The following is a 17414-nucleotide window of genomic DNA, read 5'->3' as shown; positions in this document are numbered from 1 at the left end:
CATGTAGCTTCCACTTTGCAAAAATGCACCATTTATGTATGAAGTCCACCTCTGTTCTTGTTAGCCTTGTGACAGTGAGTTACTGCTTGGTGCCAGTATAATTATGAACTTAAACGCATACTTGGGCACTGAAATCCCAAGGCTGTACTTGGTTATAAAGTGGTTATTTGAATTATTTTAAGTAATCTCTTCCAGATTATCACTCTTGAAAACACAGTTTAAAAATTCTTGGAGAGGACATTCAGACCCTAAGAACATAGGATTCAGAGATCTTAATTTAAGAAACAGTAATTTAGACAGATGATTTACTTTCAAATGATTGAGATTTTCTTCCCATTGGTGACCGAGGGACAACTCAATGCTAGTTCCTAAATCAGGGAGGGACCAAAGGTAAAGCTTACAGGTAAGAAGGAATTGCAGAAAAGCTAAAGCAGACCAAACCTGGAACCCTTAGAATATTGGATTTTCTGTAAAACCAGGCAGGATAGGTAACTATCAGGATGAAAAGCATTTTTAAATACCTGTCTAATAGTGATGTTGTGCTAGGTATGATATAAAAGATTACTTTTATGATTGGGGGTGGTGGTGGTAAAGATAGCTTTTGATATCTATGGCTATTATAGAAAAGATGACATGACAAAAAAAAGAGTGACTCAAAAATTTATTTTGTTCGAACAGTTTTATAACTTGGGGTAAAAGAAATTCTTACCTTCATAAATGTTTGACTTAGATATTAAAATTAGTTTTAATTCCTTAGGATTTCCTGGTTAATGATAAACAAAGGTAAGACTCAAGTACAGATCTTGCCACAAATAGTTTCCCAAATGAATAAAGCACCTACTGGTATTGGAAATTGGTTGTATCAATCCTATATCACTTACTTTCACATACAAATTTCTTGAACCTAGTTTTCCCTCATTTTACCAGTTCTACATAGCAATTTTAGCCAATGCAAAGAATAAAAATAATTTTTATTTTATATAAAATATTTAAATTAAAAATCTATTTCTACAGTGTGTCACAGTGCATTGAAGGCTAGCAAATGTATATATTGGTGCTAGTAATAAAAGTATAGTAAATATTAAATCAGTGGAAGAAAACACTTGTGCAATATGTTTTTGGAGGGAATTCATTTTCTTTGGCATAGTCTTACTCAGTTTAGTGGAAAAAACCATATTCCACCTTGTTAATAGGTGGAATAGTCAGACACATAGCTCTTACTGGGTTACAGATCAAAAAAAATAATACACTAAATATATATTACTAGTAGATGAAATTCCTCCTTTAAGCATGACTCTTTTGCAGATCTCTAAATTTCAGCTCCTCTGAGAGGGAAAGGAAGATAGCATATTATTTAAATCATTGAAATATATGGAAATCATGATACTCTGTATTAGGCGATGTATGTAGTTTCAAGTTTATGCATCACAAAAAAATTAATATTTTTAGAATTTTTTTTTCCCTGTGAATTAGACAGTTACTGTATTTGACTTTATATCTATGGAACACTTCCATGTTGAACAGAAATATTCTGTTCAGTGTTAATTTTGAGTGCAGTGAATTCAAAGTAATGCATACTACAGTGTCAGAGGCTTATTTGATCTTTCTAGTAGAAGAGGTGCCTGTGAGGACTAAAGTCAGAAGGCAACAGAGGTGAGCCAGGAGGTGGGAACAGGGATGGGAGAGGAGGCCCCAGAGGCCTGGCGGGGAACAGAGAGATGATGGAGATTCCTTCTCCTCGGCTCCTTTCTGTTGCGCTGAGTCACCGAGGGACACTGATTTTGTCGAATTCATATTCATCAGTTCAAACATTCAAAACAAGTTGAAAGGAAAATGTTCTCCTTGCCACCTTTGTTTTCTGCCACCTGCTCTTCAGGATTTTGTAAACTAGTTTTTGTGTTGACGGTTATCACGTCCCGAAAATAGGATCCTCTGTAGGACACAGATGCATCATAGTAGAATTCTTGAGAAAGATGATAATGGAATTCTCAAATCTTTACCAGAATCACAGCTTAGATTATTATACCTACATGCTAATGAAAATTATTAGCCCTAACCATTATTTAATCAGTGCTCCATATTTTACTATAACTTAAGTTACATGATAAAATGAAATAATTCTGTTACCTAGCCTACCTACCACTTTCTCTTTTGATGGGCTTTGTACACTTCCATACCTTTCATATTTGCATAGTACAAATTTTTTTAGTTTCTTCTGAGTATTTTGGGTAAAGTGAACTAAAGTTGTGTATTCTCTAATGTTTACCAATTGATTTCAGAAAGACAGTAAGAAAGACATCTACATTATCCAAAAGTAAACACTGTTAGATTTTTTAATTCTCTTTTTAAAATTCTTGTTCTCCAGTTTTATTGATGTACTATTTTTTTATTCTCTTTATTAATATATTATTTTAAAAGTCTTTGTTAAACCTATTGTTTCTATTCGCATACACATATTTTAGAAGGCACAAATATTGGAACATTATAATTTTCTCTGTTAATTACCAGTAATTGAAATTAATTTTCAGATGACATTTGTGATCAGATTTTTCCCAACTCCTTTGTTTTAATTTTTAAACTTCAGGCCTATTAGTGTTGTAAAGAAAAAACTAGTTTTTCTGCAGCTCTGACTATTTAATGAAAAGAATGAGCAGGTGGTTTTATGAGCAGTGACCTTTTCAGTTATTAGGAAGCTGCAAGTGGCTTTGATGTATTCTGTCTGATTTTGATCTGAATTTTTAGAACAATGCAGTAGCACTTTTACTTTGTGTTAAGATACATCTAACAAGTTACTGGTTCTTTTCAGATTGGGAAGAAGAGCAAGTCAGCAGTCCAAATATTTTACGACTTATTTATCAAGGACGATTTCTACATGGAAATGTCACATTAGGAGGTAATAGTCACCTTTGTAATGGGGTTTACTGTCTGTCTCATGGCAGCATTATTCATCCATTTAAATGCTAATGTCTGCTTTTACTAAATTATTTCAAACTCAATATGAATTCTGTTTTTTTGATATGCCAACATTTTGTATTCTGTTAAATTTAATTTTAGCACTATCATAAGTATTTACTACCTTGTGAAATAAACTCTACTACCTTGTGAAATAAAACCCCATTATAGGTAGGGGTCCATACCTATTTAAACATTTATAAACTTTTGAATAATATTTACATGTAATATTGGTAAGTGAAAACCAGACACACAAACTAGGATAAGTTTATGATAATTGGTTTTCAATGTAATGAAATTCTTCAGTTTGACTGTAACTGATAATGTTTAACAAACCATGCAAGAATAGAGGTAAACGAGTAACATTAGAGAGAAGGTTTAATGTAGTAATCCAAGGAGCAGATTTTAGAACCCGACTGCCCAGGTTGTACCCTTTCCACTCCTGACTGGCTGTGTGACTGACCCTGGGCAAGTCACCCAACTGATTTATGTCCCAGTTTCTTCTGCAGTAAAATGGGATAATAGCAGTGCCTACCTCCTAGGTTGGGAGAGTTAAATTTGTTTGTTTATTCCAAAGCAGTTAGAACAATATTCGGTGTATAATACACACTTGGTTAGCTATTAATTTTTTTTTTTGTTTACTTCTTGGACAAAGTAGTTTATTTTATTTTTATTAAGGTTTCATTGATATACAGTCTTACGGAGGTTTCACATGAGCAACATTGTGGTTACAGCATTCACCCATATTATCGTCCCATCACCACACCCCATCACAGTCACTGCGATGCGTAGTAAGATGCGGTAGAGTCATTACTTGTCCTCTCAGTGCTGTGCTGCCTTCCCGACCTGCCTAATCATGTGTGCTGATTATAATGCCCCTTAATCCCCTTCCCCCTCCCTCCCCAACACTTTCCCTTTGGTAATCACTAGTCTGTGAGTCCGCTGCTGTTTTGTTCCTTCAGTTTTGCTTTGTTGTTATACTCCACAAATGAATGAAGTCATTTGGTACTTATCTTTCTCTGCCTGGCTTATTTCACTGAGCATAATACCCTCTAGCTCCATCCATGTTGTTGCAAATGGTAGAATCTGTTTTCTTCTTATGTCTGAATAATATTTCTTTGTGTATATATATATATCATCTCTTTATCCATTCATCTCCTGGTGGCCACTTCGGTTACTCCCATGTCTTGGCTATTGTAAATAGTGCTGCGATAAACATAGGGGTGCGTATGTCTTTTTGAATCAGGGATCTTATTTACTTTGGGTAAATTCCTAGGAGTGGAATTACTGGGTCAAATGGTATTTCTATTTTTAGTTTTTTGAGGAACATCCATATTGCTTTCCTCAGTGGTTGAACAAATTTATATTCCCACCAACAGTGTAGGAGGGTTCCCCTCCCTCCTCATCCTTGCCAGCATTTGTTTTTCTTGGCCATCCTAACTGGTGTGAGGTGATCTCTCATTGTGGTTTTAATTTGCATTTCCCTGATAATTAGCAGTGTGGAGCATCTTTTCATGTGCCTGTTGGCAATCTGTATTTCTAGTGTCTGTTCATACCCTCTGCCCATTTTTAAATTGGGTTATTTTCTTTTTGGGTGTTGAGGCACGTGAGTTCTTTATATTTTTGGATGTTAACCCCTTCTTAAATATGTCATTCATGAATATATTCTCCCATATCATAGTATGCCTTTTTGTTCTGCTGATAGCATCCTTTTCTGTACAGAGCTTTTTAGTTTGACGGAGTCCCATTCATTTTTGCTTTTGTTTCCCTTGCCCAAGGAGATGTGTTCAGGGAAAAGTTGCACATAAGACATCTTTGCCTATATTTTCTTCTATGAGTTTTATGGTTTCATGACTTACATTCAGGTCTTTGAGTTTACTTTTGTGTATGGAGTTAGAAAACAATCCAGTTTTATTCTCTTACATGTAGCTGTCCAGTTTTGCCAACACCAGTTGAAGAGGCTGTCGTTTCCCCATTGTATGTCCGTGGCTCCTTTATTGTATATTAGTTGGCCACATCTGTGTGGCTTTATATCTGAACTGTCCTGTTCCATTGGTCTATGGGTCTGTTCTTGTGCCAGTACCAAATTGTTTTGATTACTGTGGTTTTGTAGTAGAGATTGAAGTCAGGAAGCATAATTTCCCCAGCTTTGTTCTTCCTTCTCAGGGTTGCTTTGGCTATTCAGGGTCTTTTGTGGTTCCATATGAATTTTAGAACTATTTGTTCTAGTTTGTTGAAGAATGCTGTTGGTATTTTGATAGGGATTGCACTGAATCTGTAGGTTGCTTTAGGCAGGATGGCCATTTTGACAATATTAATTCTTCCTGTTCATGAGCACGGGATGTATTTCCATTTATTGGTGTCTTCTTTAAGTTCTCTCATGAGGGTCTTGTAGTTTTCAGGGCGTAGGTCTTTCACCTCCTTTGGTTAGGTTTAGTCCTAGGTATTTTATTATTTTTGATGCAATTATAAATGGAATTGTTCTCTTGATTTCTCCTTCTGCTAGTTCATCATTAGTATATAGGAATGCAACAGATTTCTGCATATTAATTTTGTATCCTGCAACTTTGCTGAATTGAGTTACTAGTTCTAATATTTTGGGGGTCGATTCTTTAGGTTTTTTTAATGTACAATATCATGTCATCTGCAAAGAGTGACTGTTTAACTTCTTCTTGCCCATCTGGATGCCTTTTATTTCTTTGTGTTGTCTGATTGCCGTGGCTGGGACCTCCAGTACTGTGTTGAATAGAAGTGGGGAAAGTGGGCATCCTTGTCTTGTTCCCAATCTTAAAGGAAAAGCTTTTAGCTTCTTAATGTTAAGTATGATGTTGTCTGTGGGTTTGTCATATATGGCCTTTATTATGTTGAGGTACTTGCCCTCTATACCCATTTTGTTGAGAGTTTTTATCATAAATGGATGTTGAATTTTGTCAAATGCTTTTCAGCATCTGTTGAGATGATCATGTGATTTTTGTCCTTCTTTTTGTTGATGTGGTGGATGATGTTGATGGATTTTTTAATATTATACTATCTTTGCATCCTTGAAATAAATCCCACTTGGCCATGATGGATGATTTTTTAATTCTGTTTGCTAATATTTTGTTGAGTATTTTGCATCTATGTTCATCAGGGATATTGGTCTATAATTTTCCTTTTCTGTGGTGTCTTTGCCTGGTTTTGGTATTAGAGTGATACTGGCCTCATAGAATGAGTTTGGAAGTATTCCTTCCTCTTCTACTCTTTGGAAAATTTTAAGGAGGATGGGTATTAGGTCTTTTCTAGATGTTTGATAAAATTAGGCAGTGAAGCCATCTGGTCTAGGGGTTTGTTAGTTAGTTATTAATTTTTGTATCTGGAGAAATTTGGCTCAATGGTACCCCCTTATGGGGTCCATTTTCTACCATCAGCAATGTTTGTTTTGTTTTTAGAGCATGTATTTCAAATATATTCTGATACTAGAAATTTATAGGTAAATGATGTGATCTAGTTTAATCTATATTTGCTTAAATATAATATTCTTTCTCTAAACCTCACAATGAAATGTTTAATCTGTTTCTCTTTAAAGGCAAAATGTTTTCATTCACTCATTGAGCATATATTTATTTCTTATGTACCAATACTATATTTATTTCTTATGAACCACAAAAGGAACCTAACATATGGAACCTAACAATTGGAAATACAGGATCTCTTCCTTCAGGGCAATGTAGTATTACATAGTAGAAGCAGATAAAATCCACCATTAAAGTACTGGGTGATGAGGGCTGGAGAAGAACGCAGATGACTATTATGACAATAACATGTAGGTAGAACATTTCAGGACATAATCTCACACATAACCAAGTTTCAGTGGCAGTGTTGTAACTGGTCTAAAAAGTGCTGCTATCTACTAAGAGATAACTGCTATTTGAAATACAGGTTTTTTAAATTTTTTTCTAAATTCAAAAACAGAACTACCATTTGATCCAGCAATTCCACCTCTGGGTATTTATCCAAATTAAATGAGAACATACATGCACCCCTGTGTTCATTGCAGCATTGTTTATAAAAGCCAAGATCCAGAAGCAACCCAAGCATACAGTGATGGATGAACGGATGAAGAAACACACACACACACACACACACACACACACACACGAATATTATTTAGCCATAAAAAGAACATAATCTTGTCATTTATGACAATATGGATAGACCTTGAGGGCTTTTGCTAAGTGAAATAACTCAAAGACAAGTACCATATGCTCTTTTAAAAGTGGAACCTAAAAATAAGCAAATAAATAAACCAAGTTCATAGTTATAGAGAACACATAGGTGGTTGCCAGAGGCAGGGGTGGGGAGTGGCTAAAATGGGTGAATTGTTTTGTGGATTTTTTTAGCTTAAATAAGTTGAATTTAAAAATAAATTAAAGCTATAAACCAAGCAAAATAAATAAGCAAGCTGCATTTCCTTTGCACAACTGAGTAGCACACTGAAAATGTGTGACTTACTGTATGTGGTGGACCAAAGATTCTAGTCTAGAGGGACAATCTGCCTTTTCCACTGGGCTGCCTTCCTTTGCATTTGTTCAGATTGGGAGATGCAAATACGATTTTACAGAATATTGATCTCTCAGCATGTGCTTTCACCTCCACATAGCTGACACCAAAATCTTTTTCATTTTCTATAGATGGTTGTCTGCCAAGTACATATTACACATTTGAAAAAAAAATTATATGTAAAAAGATTTACCTTTTTTGGTTTGTACTTGTTTTATACTTCTTTGTATAGTTACATGGACCAACTTTTAATGTAAGAATTTCCTGTTGCTATTCTCTGGCTGTATTGCACATTCATTACGGATGGGGCCCTGTTTTAGTCTTTCTTTGATTATGCTTCCATAAGCTTTTGTGATGTTGATTGGAGTTGTTCATTGTATTTAATCTAATGGCCACATGAATGAATCTTGAGGCTCCATTTCCTTTTGACTATTGATCTGTGTGGGCAATTTCCCACCAACTAAATTCGTTAACTCTCTTTCTGTTGTGGCCCCAAAGTTTCCAACTTCATATTAAAGATCATAGAATTTGATTAAAATCAAATTATTGATTCACCCTCATTAAATGGTATACATTTTTACCAGTATTTTTTTGGAATTTGTATCTGAATAATTACCAGCTTGACTTAATTGTTGTTACTCTAATTCTGTGTTGCTATCAATATTTTCAAAAACAAAATAGACAAATAGCATCGTAGCACAAATGAGATCTTCAAGTTGACCAGTATATCTGGGTTTTTGCTAAAGCTGGAATAATAACATTCAACTATTGTCGAAATTTTTATTTTTAGTCTCTCTGTGTTCTGGATGTGAATAAGCAGCTGTATTCAAATATTTGAATGGTTAGTATGGAGAAGGCTCAGTCTTGCTTTGGTTGGCTTGAGACTTGCTCTGTTTCACCCTGTGAATTAGACTTAGGACCAGCAGCCAGAAGTCAAAGGCAGTCAGATTTCTACTCAATACAAGAAGTATTTGAATGTCAAGCAGCAGTGGGCAAGGGTGAGATCCGTATCATGGGTGACATTCAAGCACCAACATGAATACAAATACCAAGTCGAGTGGGAATACAGCCACAGGTGGGGTTAGCCATGGTCCTCAAACCACAAGGCCCAGGCACCCTCTGCCACTTTTGAAATTTTGTGGGTTCAGTAAGTTTCAGGTTTAAATTCTTTGTTATCAAGTTTATTGAAACATAGCCCTGAATGCATGTTTGAGATACAACCTTTTAGTTACGTAGAATTTCAATCTACTAAAGAAAAGATTTGATCTCTTTAGTAAAGCCTTACTAAATGGACAGTAAAGATCAGTTACAAGTTTGGCATTCAAAATATTCCAGGTCAGTGTTTCCTAAAATGTGGTTGAGACAGTGGGTATAAGAATCACCTAGGATACTCTTTGTAAAATGCGATTCCGCCATGCCCTCCCTTCTCCTCATCGCCCAATCTACTACTAAATTGAAATCCTGGGTAATTTTTATGTAAAGTTCGAAAACCTCTGGTCTGGATCTTGTACAGTGTCATAGAAAGCAGAAAGAAGGAGCTTCCACAGTGAAGGAAGGAGAGAGCATTTTAGATTCTTGTCTCTTCCTTCACCTTCCTTGATACTATCAGTATCAGTATCTACTATTTCTATATAAACTCAAATGGAGAAGAAAACATGTAGTCCCCGTCAATCAAATTTGTACCTTCAAATTGTAGACAATTCAGCAGCTTTCCAGGCCTGTCCAAAATTTCTCTAAATTTACATCTCAGTTCATATACCTATTTCCTGAGGTCCATTTTCCTTACTGTCTCCGAGCAATGATGATGATAATGATGATGGTAACATTTACAGAATGCTTTCTTTGTGCCAGACTCTCAACTGAGCACCTTCCCTAGACTGTTTGATTTAATCAACGCAAGTGTAAGGGGCAGGTGATGGAATTGCTATCTCCAGTTCAGGGGGAGGAAACTGAAACTTAGGGAGCAGATAATGACTCACTCACACTTGCTCCACATCGGCAAGTAGCAGAGATGAAATTTTTAACCAAAACCTGGCTTACTGGAGTCGAGAAGATGGGTAACAGTGATACACAGCTTGGTAGGTGTACATTTTAAATTCAGTCAAGCTTTCCCAATATGTTTAGTCAAATATTTAATAACATAAGGTCTTATTTGAATTTTAATGTTAAATCAGGCCTAGGAGACTATCCAAAAGAGCCTCGTCTTTTGTCATCAGAGTGAACAGTTATGGGCCATCGTGCTTCATTTGAACCTCAGAAGTTAAGAGAATAGGCCAAATAATAACTGGCCAACTTTAAATAAGGTGGAAACTCACTTTGATTATGTGAAATAGTAATAGTATTGAAGGTGATTAGGACTCTTTTCTAATCTACATGTTAACCACCATCCTGTGGATGAAGGTTTAGAAAGCAGACAGCAGGAGGATCGCACTTCCGAGTCTCGATCTCACTAAGCCTGCCTCAGGTTTACGGTCGGTGAGGAGGAAGTAGTTGGGAATGTCGGAACTAAAGCATCACTGCTGTGGGCCCAGCTCTAGAGCTTTCCTCTACTAGCTGCTTTTGTTTTATGGACATAATGCAAAGGGATTACCAGGGAAGTTGTTGTTTGTGTTTGCTTAAGTGGATCATGGATGCATGGGTGTGTAGTACAGTATTCTGGGTCTGGAATATTTCATAGTAAAATTTTTTATTATTTATGAATGAGAAAAACCTTTTAAAGACTTGGTTAGGAAACAGTGATTATTAAAAATGCCAAAAGAGTGATTCTCTTAAAGTAAGCTTTTAAAGAAAATTACTTTCTTACAGGAGAATAGAAGGTTGAGAATGTTTAAAATTAAATTGGTCATTTCTTCTATATCTACATTATAGTGGCCTCTTTGGTGTGGTAAACCATTCTACCATTCTCATTTGATAGAAAGACAAATATCTCTTAATCTAAACTTTTCCCTAATCTAGAAAAAGTATTCTTTAAAAAAGTTTTTAATTCCTTTCTCCTCTAAAGATTATCTCCAGTATTAACCAATTATGAATTCTTCATTGTCTCCATCTTTAAACAATATGGACACATATGTCAAGCTAATAGCCATAGCTGGGAAGAATAATTTCTTCCAAATTGTAAAAATTATTTCTGCTAATATTAACCTATTTTTATTTTGTAAGGGATGTTCTATCTGGTAAGCCGTACAAAAAGCAATCAATTTTTTAAGTGGTTTCAGATCTGATTACTCATTTCAAGAGTAATCAGAACTATATATATATATATATATATAAAACAAATTGTCTTCTCCTTCTCACACAGCATTAAAACTTCCTTTCGGCAAAACGACAGTGATGCATTTGGTGGCCAGAGAGACCTTGCCAGAACCTAACTCTCAAGGTAAGCCATGTGCTGGAGCCAGTTCTCACTTGAACCACAGAGACTGGCATTCACAACGGCTGTTTTTCTTGGAATTCTGAGGAAAAAGAAGTTTTCATAGTTTATGAATAGAGCTTGTTAAGCAAATAACCAGATATTTTGGAAACTAGCTAAAATTAAAAGAATATTACAGCTTTTTAATTTTTAAAAAATTCAAACATTAAGAAAAAGAGTCTTACTATGTTTGGGTGGTTCCTCTCCCCATCCCAATTCAATCATTTTTACAAAGACAATTTTCCTTCCTTCTTCTGTAGGTCAGCGGAATCGTGAAAAGACCGGAGAGAGTAATTGTTGTGTGATCCTGTAAACGCTGTCTGCTGAGTGCGGTGTGATGTCGTCTTTGTCTTTCGTGCTGCTGGGACAGAAGAGACCCTGACGTTGCTTCAGAAACCTTTAGGGAGAGTCTGCCTGTAACTCCATGGAACTGAATTATCCCATAAACACTGTCATCTTTTCTCATGAGAGTAGAAAGAACCAAGAACATTTTTCACTATGATTTTTTATTTCTAGTGTTTTTGTTTATGTCAAGCAGTTTTAAAATATATTGGTTTTTGAATGCAGCCAGTCTCCAGGGGAAATGTTAAGAGGTTATCTTTCATAGCGGAAACCATTTTGCCCACAAAAAATCTTCATCTCCAGAACTAACAAGTGTTCCAAATAGAGTTTGCACTAAAAAGGATTGACCTTATTTTTTTCATCAGCAGAGTTTATAACATTGTTTATGGTACCTAAAAATAATCTGTTGTACAATTCCACCCTGGAAAACACTCAGCAATTAATGAAGTTAATTACTAAGCCAACTGGAGAGGAAAAAATGGAAAAGAAACCAAGATGTTGGGTGAATTCTACCAAAGTCAGCCATGGCGCTGTACTGCACAGAATGCTAAACTGAATGGGACTCTTCCCTGCAACAAAATGAAAAAAACAAAACGTGCCTGCTGCTTAAAGCACTCAGTAGAGGGCTGATGAAACTAGTGTTTTTCCTTTGACACGTGCACTCTCAGTCCTACGGGCGCTGAGCGCTTGTTCGGCAGCACAGGGGAGGGGCAGTGCGCTTCCCAGCCTTAACACGGGGCGAGTCCAGCCGCTCGCAGAGGTCCATTACTGTGCAGAAAAATTAGAACACCTCATTTACTGGTCACCTTTATGTGTTTGGATATCAGCAGATTGAATTTTTCTGTAATTGTTGCTCATCTGTAACAGTGTCCAGCGTCACACTTGCTCACTAGAGAGTTCTGATGAATTCTTAAAATTAAACTCTCTTTAGAAAATAATTTTGTTTATGCAGTTTGCATTTGGTATTAGTGCTTGCAATTGTATTAAAATCAAAAGCTGATTTTTTTAAGGCATACATATTAAGAATGCCATTCTTTTGTTTTGTATCAATCATTTTAAAATTGATATGCTAGAAAACAATTTGCACAGCACTAAAGCATGAGCTAGTTTCATCTAAACCTGTAAAAATACAACAGATTTTATATTTTTTCACTGGGAAGAAATTCTTCCTGGATGAAATTACAAATATGTGTAGAATATATTTAATAAAGAAACTTATAAAATACCTAACTATAGAACTTAAATATAGATTGGCGTGTAGTGTATAGAACAATATTCCATATGAATAACTTTAGCCTTTATAAAAATGAAGTTGCAGGCTGACACTATGTTCTGTACTTAAGTGTCCACAACCCTTACAAACATTAGGTGTAAATGGTTTCAGACGGTCAGCCTTGTTTAAAGGTAATCAGGTTATTTTACTCGTTAACGCTTTGATGAAAAGGCTTTATATGCAGTAGATCTATGAAAATATTGTTCATACTGATCAGAATTAAATTTGTATAGAGCAGAGTTTTAAAATAAATGTAAATAGCACTAAACATTTTCTTTCTGCAACCTGTACTTAATAGATTCTTTCTGTAAACTAAATTTTAAAAAATTGTAGTGCATTTCTGTGGTAATTTTAAAGGTCTTGATTAGGTTGGTAATTGTTTAAGCATTGTCTCATCCATGTTAAAACTGTTTTCTACTTTCATTTTTGAATCTTTTAAAAACATGTTGAATTCATTTTCCGTTGTTAGTTTTGGGAGTGTTCCCCATGTGTCTGATATTTAACCTGGTTAGTGTGTGCACGGTCACCACGACGGATGGAACTCTGTAGTCTCTGTTACCACTCTTCAAAGGGTTACATTCAAGAGATGTTAAATATTTATATGCTTTGTTGACTAGTTCAAATGTGAATTCTGTTAGTGTTGAGTAAAGAAGAATCTGGTAGTTACTTAGTTGCGCAATTAAGCCATTTATGGCTCTATTCTTCATTTGTAATATTACTGGTAATTATTTTTAATGCCTATTTTAATTCTAATTATGCTTCTGTTTTTCCAAAGTTAAAGACTATCAGTTAATTGTGACTGAATTGTTATGATGGTTAAAAATACTCTCTGTTGGTGTTGTGTTCAATATAATTTTGTGTGTTCCCATATTATAAATTTCCCTTTCACAAGACCTCAGAGTTTGCAAAATGGATAACCTGATTCATTAGTAGAGAAAGAATTATATCACTTAATACCTAATATCATTGTTATGCAAAATTAAAAAAAGAATAGAAAGTAGCAGTAAAATTATATACTGAAAACACCAAAAATTTAGATGCCTTAATAGTGTATACATGACAACACTTAACTCTCCCTTTTAAAATAGTTCCTTGGACTGTCTGATGGTTAAAGTATGATTGATCATATCCAAGGCTACCGCTGAAGATCCCTCTGCCAAAAATAACGGCTCACATACCGAAGGTGAGCCCTGCACAGATTGAGGAATGTAAATAGAGCCTGAGTTAAGGGCCTGTGACCCTGCCTGGCGCTTCGTACCTGACTCACCCATCTTACCGAAATTATCCTAGACTTTATTTAGTGTTCTGGACAAGGCAAAGCTTTTCTTTTTTTATTAAAACCTCCGCATGTCTCCTTGATCTGAATTATTTGCTTTCTCTTCAAGTTGTATCTTATCCTACCATGAAAAATAGAGTATCTAACACTGTCATTCACCTTAAATGAGGTTTTCTCATAACAAACATCTATCCTTAGTTTTGTCATCTTGACCAATGTTACAGTAATTTCTGTTAGCTGATTGTGGTAAACAATGTTTAATGTGAAAAGAAATTAAAACTTTCTTCACCTGTTGTAGAATATTTTCCCTTCTTTTAAATGACTTCTCATAATTTTGGTGTATTTTCTTGTTCTCTGTCTACAAGTTTTCTCTTTTTTCTTCAGTTAATTTTATTACATTCCCTAGTAAAATCAGCACTGTGCCAGCCTTTATTTGACATTTAACCTAAATCAAAGGCGAATGACCAAACTTTTTGTTCCTTCACATCATCCTTGCTGGTGACCAGCACTGGCCTGTCTTCAATTTTTTTCCATTGCCGTTTTGCAATAGAGCCACTTGTCAGCCGAACAAGGTGACTGACTAGGCGTAGAAGAACGGTTTGAGAAAAGAGTAAATGTATAATTATGGACAAAACAAAACTGCAGGCTGCTGGCTTTTATCTAGGCGTGAATTCCCTGACCCGGGTGGGATGCGCTGCCCGCGCGTGGGCAGTAGGCGGCTGATGGCCGAGGTCCCCCTCAGCTTCTCCCAGCCGGACACCGGGTAGGCTCTCTCCTGAAGCCCGTACAGACTAGGGGGTGCGGGAAGATGGCTTCTTAAAGAGGTCATGAGCAAGATCAAGAGAGACACGCTCCGAGACAGTAAGGTTTAAACCAGTACTGGAATATGAACAGTTGTCATTCATTTTGTGGTCTTTAACGATGTCAAATGTGTGTCCTTTAATATTATTTCTATTCTGCCTCTTTCAAAATGACAACTTTAAAGAACCATAGAGCAGACATAGTACTTCAGCGCTTGAGTTTATGAGTCTCAATCTATGCTGTGATTCAACCAATAAAAAAGGAGGTGGGTAAACACGTATTTCTAAAATCGGCTGTGGAAGTGATCTGTTCTTAAGAGTCTTAAGCAGATTATCCAACTGGCGATAAGAGTATAGTTTTTACATATTCAAAGATTGTTCAGTATCTGATTTTTATTTTCTGCATTCTTGAGCCCTATTTTATAGCTATAAGAAGTCTGATGTACTGAGAGAAACTTTGCACTATTTAAACAATGCAAGGAGGGAACAAGCTGAAGGGACAGCATCTGTGCAGAGCTGGAGTTTCAGGGTTGCAATCGGTGCTGTTTTAGGTTGTCCAGATATTCCATGTAATAAAATTTGGGGATTTGTTCATTCCTCGTTGTCTACCAGATACGCTAGTTTTCCAGCACTCCGGAGCCTGGTTCCCCCCAAGCCTCCCCCTTCCCTAATCTCAATGTTTTTGTCCTCTGAGGCCATCACTTAAGCGAGTTCCACTAATACGTGCTCCTCTCCTCCAGTGCTTCTCAGAAGGGTTTCTTTAAATCTGGTAATTGTAACAGTCCATTTTGGCTGATAACCATTCAGTGCTCAGATTTCAGGACACTGTGAGAATAGCTGCGCTTTGGAGTCAGGCCTGACTTCAAGCTGGGTAACTTTGAACAAGGTACTTCATTTGGGGGCTTCAGTTTTTTCATATGCAGAGTAAGAATACCTATTTTGTAGGGTTGTAGGAATTTTTTTTTTAATTTAGAGCACTGATTAGTCTTAAGAATTTAGTTGACAACTGGCAAACCTGTTAAAAGGCTTGTTGTCAGAAATTGTTAGGCAGCCATGTGTACTCTAAACTTTATGAAAATAATTCACAAAAATGTTAGAAGATAATGTGAATGACTATGTTCAAAGACTTTTAAAGGGAAGACAAGTGAGAAGATCTTAAAAATAAGGCTTGGATTGAAAGGAAGATAGAGGACCTAGTAATTTACCAATGAGACATGGCTTCAGAAATAGATACCAGGTTATAAAGCTTGAACTGTAAGCGAAGACCTGGACATACTAACACAAGGACCTAACTCCATCGAGATTTGAAACGGGATTTGTTGACTAAGATAGAAAAATACCCATGTACATTGTCCAAAAGAGAGAGGGCGGATGAGAGGGAAATAGCGCTGTGGCAAGAAAACACATGGAACTTCACAGACCCGGGAGTGGAGTGGGTGAGGTGTATCTGAACAATGAACAGAGAGACAAAAATACTAGAGGGTAATGCTGTCTGTTTCCTCAGGTTTAGGCTGTCAATTTCTGAATCTGCATCAGGAAAACTGAGGTGAGGTATAGTAGTGAAGGAGCAATCCAATGACCATCAACAGTAGAGTGGATATTTATTTAATGGCATATTTATACAATGAAATATTACAAAGGAACATTAAAACAACAAACTACTGCTGTATACAACAACAGTATTAAGGGAAGGAGCCAGACATCAAACAAACAAACACATACTGCATGAGCTCATTTAAATAAAGTTCACCAACAGGCAGAGCCAGTCTACTGTTACAGTCTGGACAGTGGTCACCTGTGGTGGGGAGGGAGCCATTAGCCAGGAAAGAGAGTGGTGGTGGGCGGGGGACTGGGGTGGAGGGTCTTCCGGGTTCCAAAATGTTGTATGTCCTGAAATGGGTGGTGATTACTCTGGAGTACACACACGCACACACATGTAAAAGTGAATCAAACCGTATACTTCCTATTTGTGCACTTTATCATAGATAATTTCTAGATATGTCAGACCTCAATAAAAACAAAGAGAAAAGAAATATTTATTTACTGAGCACCAACCATGTGCCAGGAAATGTTCAAGGCAGTATTCAGGCCACCTCTGAGCTTACCGTGTTTCAACCAGTCACCCAATTTTGGACATTGAGCCTATATCAGATATTTCTACACATAAATGAATAGAAGCAGTTATTAAGAAAATGTCAAATGCTTGACTCTATGAAGAATGTAAATTTAAAAAATTTCCCTAACTTTGTATTTGAAAAAGTCCAAGCCTATAGAAAAGTTGCAAAATAGTCCAATGAAAATTGACACATCCTTCATCTACATATTAATCATGTGTTAACAGTTTGCCCCACATGTTCTCTCTGTATCTGTGGTGAGAGAAATAGATGCATATAATAGAGACAGGTATTGGGGGGTGGGAGCTGACTCCTCTGAAATGACAGATCCGGTGCCACTTTACACCCTAAATCCCATAGCACACATTTCCCAAGAAATAGCTGTGTGATGTAGAGCGCGTTGTGTAGCTCTGTTCCTCAGACCCCTTATCTATTCAAAAGAAGGAGAATACAATCCCACTTCTCTCTTAAGAGTGTTTTAGGGAAACTGAGAAACTATATGTGAAAATGCCTTACATTTATGTTTTATATGTAAAATGACTTTAAATTCCCTGCATGGACCAGAAAGCAATGGCTTGCCTGGGCAGATGGCTCGACATCTAAGGCTGTGTGGGCCTGCATGAGTTCTTACTGCTGCTGTAACAATCAACCACCAATTTGGTGGCTCAAACAATGCAACGTTTTGATCTTCTGTTCTTCAGCTCGGATG

The 17414-nt window shown here is 36.4% G+C and overlaps 1 protein-coding gene across 2 annotated transcripts in view; it reads left to right on the top strand.

The window, feature by feature from the left end:
* Window positions 1-14091, top strand: part of UBL3 (ubiquitin like 3) — a 69674-nt gene extending 55583 nt beyond the window's left edge. For both annotated transcript variants that reach the window (XM_073228763.1, XM_073228755.1), the window contains exons 3-5: window positions 2807-2893; window positions 10790-10867; window positions 11161-14091. In XM_073228763.1, the coding sequence (XP_073084864.1) occupies window positions 2807-2893; window positions 10790-10867; window positions 11161-11213 (218 nt within the window). In that variant the 3' untranslated portion in view covers window positions 11214-14091. The remainder of the gene's footprint in view (window positions 1-2806; window positions 2894-10789; window positions 10868-11160) is intronic.
* The last annotated feature ends 3323 nt before the right edge of the window (window positions 14092-17414 follow it).

Source organism: Manis javanica, chromosome 1, assembly GCF_040802235.1.
Source record: "Manis javanica isolate MJ-LG chromosome 1, MJ_LKY, whole genome shotgun sequence".
In the NCBI taxonomy this organism is placed as follows: Eukaryota; Metazoa; Chordata; class Mammalia; order Pholidota; family Manidae; genus Manis; species Manis javanica.
The sequence above is the reverse complement of the archived record's forward strand: the minus strand, read 5'-3'. Positions and strand labels throughout refer to the sequence as shown.